The sequence below is a fragment of the Acomys minous genome, assembly GCF_964271855.1.
Source record: "Acomys minous genome assembly, chromosome: 10".
Taxonomy (NCBI): domain Eukaryota; kingdom Metazoa; phylum Chordata; class Mammalia; order Rodentia; family Muridae; genus Acomys; species Acomys minous.
In genome coordinates this window covers 119,914,241-119,925,166 of record NC_140491.1, presented here as the reverse complement: position 1 = coordinate 119,925,166, position 10,926 = coordinate 119,914,241, and the positions used below count along the sequence as shown (strand labels likewise).

General features: G+C 36.0%; 1 protein-coding gene across 1 annotated transcript; it reads left to right on the top strand.

The window, feature by feature from the left end:
- Positions 1-9,161: 9,161 nt before the first annotated feature.
- LOC311606866 (olfactory receptor 8K5-like) lies at positions 9,162-10,085 on the top strand (the record flags this gene model as incomplete). The annotated part of the gene is made up of 1 exon (XM_084798270.1): positions 9,162-10,085. The coding sequence occupies one exon, from the start codon at positions 9,162-9,164 to the stop codon at positions 10,083-10,085; it is 924 nt and encodes a 307-aa protein (XP_084654396.1).
- Positions 10,086-10,926: the final 841 nt, after the last annotated feature.

Genomic DNA, 10,926 nt, shown 5'->3' with positions numbered 1-10,926 from the left:
AGACTTTGTATTATTCAGTATTAAATAATCTTATATAATAATCTTTGATAACTGTAGCTGTTGCATGATAGTTCCAAAATAGCTTCATATTTTGATGCCATGAAAGTTTATTATTGTTTATATTGACAGACATTATTTCACTTACATGTATTCAAGTTCCCCTTATACTTTAAATCTTAGTTAAATATTGCATTTTTACCATCATTCATTGCTTTAGAAGAACTGTTTCATTTAATGATATACAAGCTTATGTTTTACAAAAGCTAAAAAATTGTAAATAGTTTTATCAACAACCTGTGTTTTCTTTACCAGTTATTTGGAGCATACACCTATAGTCACTGTTTTTTGTAGTATTAATAAATAAAACATGATGACAAGAGTCTCTTTAAGATAACATGTTTCATTATTATATTTTATTTATTATAATGTTTCTATTTTAATTGTAAGCCCCATATTATTGTAAGAATTTTCTTTTTTAAATATATTGTGTTAATTTATTCATATTACATCTCAATTGTTATCCCATCCCTTGTATCCTCCTATTCCTCCCTCCCTCCCATTTTCCCCTTACTCCCCTCCCCTATGACTGTGACTGAGGGGGCCATCCTCCCCCTGTATATGCTCATAGGGTATCAAGTCTCTTCTTGGTAGCCTGCTATCCTTCCTCGAAGTGCCACCAGGCCTCCTCATCCAGGGCATGTGATGAAATATGGGGCACCAGAGTTGGTGTGAAAGTCAGACCCCACTCTCCACTATGAAGAATGTCCTGTCCATTGGCTAGATCTGGGTAGGTGTTTATAGTTTACAGCACATATTGTCCTTGGCTGGTGCCATAGTCTGAGCAGGACCCCTGGGCCAGATCCACCCATCATAATGTTCTTAGGTTTCTAGGACCCCCTGGATCCTTCTATTTCCCCATTCTCTCATGCTTCTCTGACCTAGAGTCCCAATAGTATGTCCTCCCCTCTGTCCCACTTTCCTGGTAAGTGAAGACTTTCATGGGACATGCCTCTTGGGCTAGTGTCCAGATATAAGTGAGTATATACCATGTGAGTCTTTCTGCTTCTGGGTTAACTCACTCATTATGATCATTTCTAGTTCAATCCACTTGTGCACAAATTTTGGAAATTCCTTGTTTTTAATAGCTGAGTAGTATTCCATAGTGTAAATGTACCACAGTTTCTTTATCCATTCTTCTACTGAGGGACACTTAGATTGTCTCCATGTTCTGGTTATTATGAATAAGGCTGCTATGAACATGATAGAGCAAATGTTCTTGTTGTGTGCTGGAGCATCTTATAGGTGTATTCCAAGGAGTGGAATAGCTGGGTCTTGAACCCAATTGAGAAATGGGGCTCAGAACTACACAGAATTCTCAACAGAGTAATATCAAATGGCTGAGAAACACTTAAAGAAATGCTCAACCTCCTTAGTCATCAGGGAAATACAAATCAAAACAACTCTGAGATTCCATCTTACACCCATCAGAGGGGCTAAGATCAAAAATTCAAGCGACACCACATCCTGGTGAGGATGTGGAGAGAGAGGAACACGTCTTCATTGTTGGTGGGAATGCAAACTAGTACAGCCACTTTGGAAATCTATCTGGCGCTATCTCAAAAAACTGGGAACAAGAATTTTCTTGTTTGACTTTATGTATTTAAGAGTATGCATAAATGTATGAGTATCTTCTTCAAGATTACTTAATTTTAACATTATTGATTATTTTTGATAGATATACTCTTCTGAATGGTAGAAATAGGACCTGAAGCTTTACAGTATTTCCTGCTATTGCAATTGAATTCAAGGAATCTGGCTTCTCAAAATATTTGAAATACAACTGTGTTGTTTTGCCTTAATATCTTATTAACTATTTTTAATTTGCTTTAATTTATATATATATACACAATGAAATACGATCAAACAGACCACCCCTTTCCCACCAACTGCGCCTGAGGAGCCCTGTTAACATGCTCTCCAAACTTCTGGTTTTCTTCCTTAACTAACTTTTATTTAATAACCCTTATTCAATCTTGTTTGAAATCTCTAATAGATTTTAATCTCTTCTACTGTATTTAACATATTTTGTAAATCATGGTATATTCAGAAATTAAATGTCAAAATATTATCTTTTCCCCCAGATGAATATATTCCAAATGCTATATATTCTTCCAGATGTTAAATATCACTCAAGTGATAGCACATGAAACGGCATCTGTAACTCTAGCTTTTATAAGTTTGTATTTAATAATAATCCAATTGTTCATATCTAAAGAGCATTTATACCAGTCACTTATATTGTTAGCTTTGTTGATGTTTCTTCCATTGCCTTTTCAGTTTCAAGTCTGAATAGCTTGAACATGATTTCTCAACTCCTCGAGGGAAAACACCTATTTATCATTTATCTCAGAGAACACTGTTCACCAATACAAATTTTAATTTAGGTGTATGATTCTAACTATCAATCAATGTGGTTTTTGGCCAAACTATACTCTGATTCTGTTTTCATAGTACACTGCCTGACTGTCTGGTATTGATGTATTTCTAACCCATGTTGTCATTCTTTTGACAATGAAAAATTAGCTCCTGTGTTTTATATTGTTATATTCATATTGGGACTTAGGATTTACAACTTCAGAAAATTACATGACACATGCTATAAAATGTTAACTATTATGATGTATTGTTATTTGATGAAGTTGTGTTTAATGTGACTGGCAGCATTAAACATGTTCTGAATATTTCTTGGAGAAGTAGTAAGCATGAAGTAGTTCCACACAGTCTTACATACAGTCTTAAACCTGCCACTTACCTACTCGGGATAAAACACATCAATGAATGAGGGAAAAAGCATATGCTTTTCTTCAGTAATAATATTTTACTTGTACACTGACACCATTCAGTTAGTTGAGTGTATTTAATTTTTATTGATAAATCAAAAAAAGAGTTTGGGAAGCGAACATGGAGAGTAGAGAAAAGAGTATGTCATGAGGGCTGAGTTACAAAATCTTGTGTAGGCATCAAACATTGCTTTAAATTTGAAGCAACTAGTCATGTTTGACATCTGAGAATATTTTGTGTCTATGTCAACTTTCACATATTTGGCTGTTGCTTGAACCCAGGTCCTGGACCCTTGGGGGTAGGGGTGAGCTGGCACAGAGTCAAGGACACAGACTCCAGGAGTCAGGCAAATGGCAAAACAGACACTTTTATTCCAGGAAGGAGATGCCCCTTTGTACTCCTCACCCAGTGTCCCGTTTGCTCCTGGACTGTGCTGCAGCTGTGGTTCTTCCTCATTGACTTGCGTCTCTTCCCAGATACTATGTACTCAGTGTCTGGGAATGCCCAGGCAGTTCTCATGCCTGCTCTGTGTGGACAGCCCAGACATGCATGTGTGTTATCTAGCAACAGGTTTTGTTTGTACTCAATGGCAGGCCTTGTTCCTCCTACATTAGGATGATATATTTCACAGTTATACTTTGTGATCCCTGCTACTGAAATACTTTATTATATGAAGTAATTAGTTATGAATATGTTTGCATAAAGATATCAGCAAAATTGTGAACATATTCTCCTTGGAATTATTTATGTTTTATTTAGTTGATCATTCCACCTATATACAATATAATTAGCAGGGCTGTATATTTTTCTAATCATCATATTATAATTATTTAAGGGTAGTAACATATGCCATCATGGATAGCAACAATTCTTTGATAGTGATGAGCACCTAAAAGCACAAAGCGATGCCAGGAAAGAGATGGTTTTATCTTAAATATAATTTTGGTTCACTTACAAATGAAGAGAAAATAGCTACAACTAAAGAGAAGCTGAGAATAAAGTAATGCATATAATGAACTTCTATCATACTGTGATGGTACCTTACATGGTGCCCTGGTTCCCCCAGGCCAACAACACTGACAGCTTACTAAATATTTTTTTTGGAACAACATATTCATAATCGTCTATGTAATAACAACCCCATTAAAAAACTCCACTTATGGGAATAAACATTGTTTTGCATTAATGCCTCAACAGGTGACTCTGTTACTTAGTCGGTCATGGCCCATAAACCCTTAGGCCCATAGAGTACTCATTGAACTCCTCAGGTCATTTTGTTGTGTTTTGTGGGGAGCCATGCCAAATTCTGCCATGTCAGAAATCCTGTGCTTAGGCTGCATGCTGTGACCTTTTCTTGATTAAAGGATGTGTAAATATCAGCACACAATTTAATATATTCCATCAAATCTGCTGTATTTTTATAGGGACTAACTGCAGTATGACAAGGAGCACTAGCATTTTCATAGGCTAATTGTTTTATGAGAGGAATTCTACTTTGAGGATTACCAAATTTCTCTCTGCTGCTTTAAGTAATTTATCTACAAACTCCTGAAACGGCTCATCAGTCCTTGCTTAATACTGGATAAGCTAATGCTCAGATTTCCCTTGCTAGGTAGTTTCTTCCATGCTCCTTGAGCAGCCATAGCGGCTTGTGTATATACTCCAGGAGAGTTACTAGCTTGATTAGAGTTATCTCCAAACGGCCCTTCTGCTGCTAATATGTTAACATTCCATTGAGGATTCCCCACTTGAGCATTAAGCTCTGCAGTCATTTTTACAGCATCCATGAACTCTGCTTTCCACAACAAATAATCTCCTCCATCGAAATAGGCTTTGCTTAAAGTATTCCAATCGGCAGGGGCAAGGGTGGCATTAGTTAGTGCATCAAACATTGCTATGGTAAATGGAACAGTCCCTACTGAGCGCAAGCAGTCTTTAGTTTTTTGAGTTGTTTCCATTCTACAGGAGCATACTGTTTGACTCGGTTGCCCTGAAAAGCTAGCGCTCCTACAGCAGGAGAAGTGAGCTCACTGCTCATCTCTCATCCTGTCTTTCTAGCTTTTGGCATTGCAGTCTCTAGTGGAGACGTGCTCTGAGGGCTGTTTACTAGACTGGAAGCCTTCCCTCTCTGTTCGCAATGAGTTTTCTCAACATCATCATCAATCCTTATTCTTTTTAATTCTCTCTCTAACTGTTTCCCTCTCTTTGATAAGCTAACTTCTTCTTCCAGGGTCTGAACCTGCTGTCCCTGAAGTTTTTCAACAGGATACTGTTGCTCTGGGGTGCTGTAGGCGGAGGCCGCCTGTCATGCTCCTGCGAGCAAGCAGCTTTCCTCTTTAGATCTTCCTCATCAAGATTCCTGGATTCCCTTATATCTCCTTCCAAGACTAGGGATAATAAATCTCTCATCTTGTGACTCTCACGTCAGGGATCAAGAACATCCTGATCCAAAACCCAAAGGGAAAAAAGAACATAGAACATGGCAGATTTCTCTTCGGATCCATTAGTAACATAGTGACCCTGCAATTTTTTTTTACCAACTTTATCCCGCGTTTTAAAATTAACCATTTCTTCCTCAAAAAAACATGGACATACTTCATTGACAAAATCTAAAAATTCATCCCTTTCTCAAAAAACCATGGACATACTTCATTGACAAAATCTAAAAATTCATCCAACTGTTCTTTATTTACCCTTATTCCTCTCATTTGAAGCTTATTTTCCAATGTCTCTCTGAATAAATCTTTACTATTGCTCTGTCCCATGTTGATCCTTTTCATGAGCTGCCTTGAGTTTTCTCACTGGGGAAATTTTGTATGACATCAGTGAATTTTTGTTTATAATCTTGCAGACAATTTAAGGATAGTTAATGAAACAAACCACCTCCGGGAACATCACAAATAATGAGGAAAACTATAAATTACCCCTCTCTGGAGCAAAAGGGAACATAACTTCAAAGAAGGAAGTCAGAATCCTTCAGAGTGGTGAGTAGGAATTGTCAAATGTTATGTCATAACCTGAGTCTTATAATCTTCACCGATGCTTACGTTCTACTAAGATTCTTTTTACTGTTCACAAGAGCTCTGGCTTTCAGGCATGTTGCATAAATTAAGTATCTGCTTTCATAAGTGTTATCATATACATAAGTACTTCCTTCAGAGGAAAAATGAAATTAACAGCTGCTGCACACTCTTTGAAAGATGATGGTGGGATCTGGATAATGGAAATGAGAAACAAAATTTTAAAAACCCAAAATGTCTATCATTGATCACCCCAGTTAAAAATATTAATATCAGATTTTCAGGTAAAAAAATTTAAGATGTGCAGTTTCACTTTGATTTTCAGATAAATGAAAAGCAAACAGTATATATTGTGCAATTCATTAAAATAACATATATTTCATTATGAATATATAAACCGTGACTTTAAAATGGAATATTTTAAGGTATTTCATGGTAATGTCAGAAACTGAAAATTGTTTTATTTAAGACATAATATGCACAAACATCACAACTTTTATCATTTGTTTTTGTGTCCTACAATACTGTGTCAATTCTGAGGGGTTTTCTAATACTAAACATGGGAAACACTGACCAAGTAGAAAAATATAGTGATTTTAAAGAGTTAGGGAGCTATGAAGAAAACACAGAGCACTGATGAATTCCTGATTGTTATCAGCACGTGTATGGTTTAGAAACGGGTGCCTCTTCTTCATAACCTTTATGCTCTGTGAGCTCTAAGTTTAATCCTTTGTGAGGTTATTTTGCTTGTCTATCTTAATATACTCTAATGAAATAAAATAAAACAAAAATATTAAAGAAACAAAAATGGAGATTCCTGTTGTTAAGCAAGAAGCTGAGATATGTAAGGAAATCCAGATAGGCATCTTCAGATGCCTTGTACACTTCAGAGTGTACAAGAGCTGACACTGACAATGGAGACACGTTTGAGGAATGGTCCAGAGGAACTGTTGGAGTGAGTTAAACCCATCGAAGCAAAGCAAAATTGCTGCTCCAATTTTAATTATTCTACTAGTTCAACACATTTCATAATGCTACAATAATATATCAGGCTCTGTAGCTTAATAAAGCAAGCTTTTTAATAGAGACAGGGTTTTTGTTGTCATTTGTGAGTGAGGAAGGGTTTTAAAATAAGAGGACTCAGTGATGAGGCAGCAAACAACTTCAGGTTGGAAAATAGCATAGATCTGTAGCAGAAGTATATATTCACCCTCTTCCCAAGGCCTCATGCTCTCAGCAGAAAGTAAATCCCAACACTGATGAGATGATTTCTAGGACTGTGGCCAACCACCACAGACTGCACGGCATTGTTAGAGGTCCAAAGTATAATTAGGGACCTTGAGGTAGATTTCTTGAGTTTCTACCCGATGCTTAGACAACATATTTCTACTACTCTATTGTGCGCTTTATATGAGAACTTAAGTGCCCAATTTATACTTGCATGGAAAATGGCAGTTGTCTGTCTCCATATCTTATTTTGATAACTCAGTGTGAATGGAGGTTCATTCAAAACATTAGTTTTTCTGTCATTAATTAGAATAGATTATATGTTTTTACTGGTTTTCCATGTGAATAAATGGTATTTATTAATGACATACTAGAAATAATATATTCTAGATACTTCATTGTAAATGTTATAAATAAGTAAACAGTTATCAAAATAGAGCATAATAAATGCTCAGAGCCATCATGTGGGAGCTGCAAGTGTAAAATGACTTGTGACTCACCACAATGTCTTAGTAGTGTTACTATTAATAAAGTACACACAACTAAAATTAATGATCTATAGATAACAACATAAATCATATGTATTAGAAAGAAAATATTCATATTTTGTGTGTTTTGAGGTCTATACTATTTTCTTATTTAAATTAATATCTTTTTAGTCTGATTGGGTTTTAAGTTTTTTACTTTTGTTTCTTTTAGTTTGCAGGGGTTTAATAAGCGTTAGTTTTATTAGAAGTAGCAATAAATCTCTTAGCTCACCTCGTAAGAGATGTAGGAAACCAGAGAACATCTACTTTCTGCATTCGACAGCCCTAAGTCCTTCAAGTAATCAAAATTCCATATGTTTATATGTCAGGACACCTCGTTGTATCTAGTGTCCTGCAGGCATGTTTTCAATACTAAGGGTCTAGAAATTACTGGATGTTGATGGAAAGAATAAGACTTTGACTCTCACGTTTACAAATAAGGATACTGTAAACACCTGGAGAAAGCTAGGAATCTAACATCACACAGATGACCCCATCCTCCCTAACTCTCTGAAGCATGGCCTCACAGGGGTATATAGGGGTGGAGTTTCTTCTGACTTCTCTGTTTGTTTGTATTGTTTGCATTTTTAAAATTAAATATTTTAACATACTTTATATAATCACACACATATATAATAAAATATCTGCTGCAAGAACAATGAAACTATCAGGAATTATATAAATGTTACATTCTTAGTGTTTCGGCTATTTGAAGTTGGAATCCTTAAAGAAAACATTTCTCATCTTGGTGTGTCTAAAATTCTGAATGTAAATCAATTTCTATCATATCTCACTTTTATCAACTTAAAACATCTATCTAGACCTTAAAACATCTTAAGCCTTAAATAACTAAGCTTAATTGTAAAACTAAGCTCTACAGTCTTCAATCCCACCAGAGACTTAAAAAGGAATAAAGTTGATTACCTGAGTATACAAGGAGTGCAAGTTAGTAGCTTCCCAAGTAAGAAGATGACAGAGACAGTTTGCTACTTGAGCAGTCACCCAAAACTCTATATGTTGGAGCATCATCTTCAGTCTTCTGGCCCAATATTTCTGACAGATTTATTTGTGAGGCAGGAACTACTGAGGACTTGCTTAACCTCTCTTGGCAGAATTTGGCCATTGACTCTGTCTGCCTCCAAGCTTGCCCTTTTTTAGGCAGAAGTCTGTCTGTGGTTGAAATGAGAACATTTTTCCTAGTGGCTTGTTTGCCACATTTGAAACTATCCTTATAAGGAGGTTCTTTGATGCTCATAATCCTCTTTGAGATAGACTTAAATAGTAAAATAATTTTCCCTCAGCCATAGGATACAAATTTTATCTTGTCTTTGACGCTAGTAAAAATTTTAAAAACCCTAGATGTATCTAACCGGGATATCCCCATTTGGAAAGCAGAGCATCCTATATTTATTTAACATTGAGAATTAGATATTAAAATCATTTTTCTATGAGCCATTAAATGTAATCTTTAATCATGTTTTTAAATGTGCTTGAATGGTTCTATGCAGAAGCTGATAGCAACTGTGTATCTTTTCAGAAGGTAGAAATGAGCCAGAGGAACTCAACAGTGCCATCTGAATTCATTCTGACAGAAATCACACACAAGCCTGAGCTGCAGCTTCTAGTTTTGGGGGTCATCCTAGTCATCTACGGAGTCGCCGTGATAGGCAACCTGAGCCTCATCATTTTGACCAAGCTGGACTCTCGCCTTCACACACCCATGTATTATTTTATCAGACATTTGTCTTTCATTGATCTTGGCAACTGTACTGTCATTTACCCCAAGATGATGGTGAATTTAGTAGAGGACCAAAATGTCATTTCCTATTATGCTTGTGCGACACAGATGGCGTTCTACATTGCTTTTATTATCAGTGAACTTTTTATGTTGTCTGTAATGGCTTATGATCGCTATGTGGCCATCTGCAATCCTCTGCTCTACAGTGTGATCATGTCTGAGAGACGCTGCCATGTGCTGGTGAGCATCCCATATCTCTATAGTATCTTCCAGGCTGTGATGATAACTAGTAAGATTTTTACCTCAACTTTCTGCGGATCTAATGTCATTCGCCATTTCTACTGTGACAATGTCCCTGTGTTACCATTACTGTGTTCAAAAGCACGGGAGATAGAACTGATGATCATATTATTATCAGCATTTAATTTGATCTCCTCCCTCTTCATTATCTTAGTCTCTTACCTTCTGATTGTATTGGCCATATACGGGATGAATTCGGCCGAAGGAAGAAAAAAGGCCTTCTCGACTTGTGGTTCTCATCTGACTGTTGTGGTAGTATTTTATGGGACTCTACTTTTCATGTACTTACAGCCCAAATCCACCCACTCCTTTGAAACAGATAAAATAGCCTCTGTGTTTTATACTTTAGTGATTCCCATGCTTAATCCCATGATCTACAGCTTTAGAAACAAAGAAGTGAGAAATGCCATTAGAAGAGTCCTGAAGAACTGATGTAAACTGTGTACTTAATATTTAATATGGAATGTTTAAATAAAATGTAGTAAAGGAAATATAAGTCAATAAACCAATTTATATTAGTATTTTATGTCCAAAAAGAAAACATTGTGATAACGTATAGAGCATTAGAATGTATACTTTGTAGTCTCACAAAGTAGTTATTAGATGAGGGAACTCCATTGTCACCTCCCCCACACAACATTTCTTGCAATTGATTCAATACGTGTTTAGCACTTCCTCTGAACTAATATTATATGAATGGGAACTCATGTTTATGTATACGTCTGTGCAATGTTTGGTTGATTGCTTTGCATGGATTTTGCTTACTTATTTTGTCTTGCGTGTTTGGACATTTTTCTGCCTGATCTTATTTTAAGTTTAAATTTTGAACCTAAAATTACTGTAAAAACAATTGTTGTCCTATAGACTGCCTGGCTTTGAACGCCATATATATTTGACTTGTTTTTCTATCCTAGAACATTTTAAAATTAATTTGATTATTATTTATTTATTTGAAAGTAATTATACACAGTCTACACAAGGCACCATTTATTGCCCTTTATTTTCTGAATGACATGCATTTTCAGTTATTTCTGGTCTTATTTTATTCTTTAAAACATCTCAAGTCTGTGGTTACTTCCAGGATTTTATAGATCTCCACTGATTACTCATGAGATCATCAGAAGAATTATCAGGGAATTATATGTCTAACAGTTTAAAAATAGCATGCACACACACACACACACACACACACACACACCTTTAACACCCCCTCCTAACACACATACACCACCACTGGGGTTACTACTCTTAGTATTGTTTCTATTATTTTTGG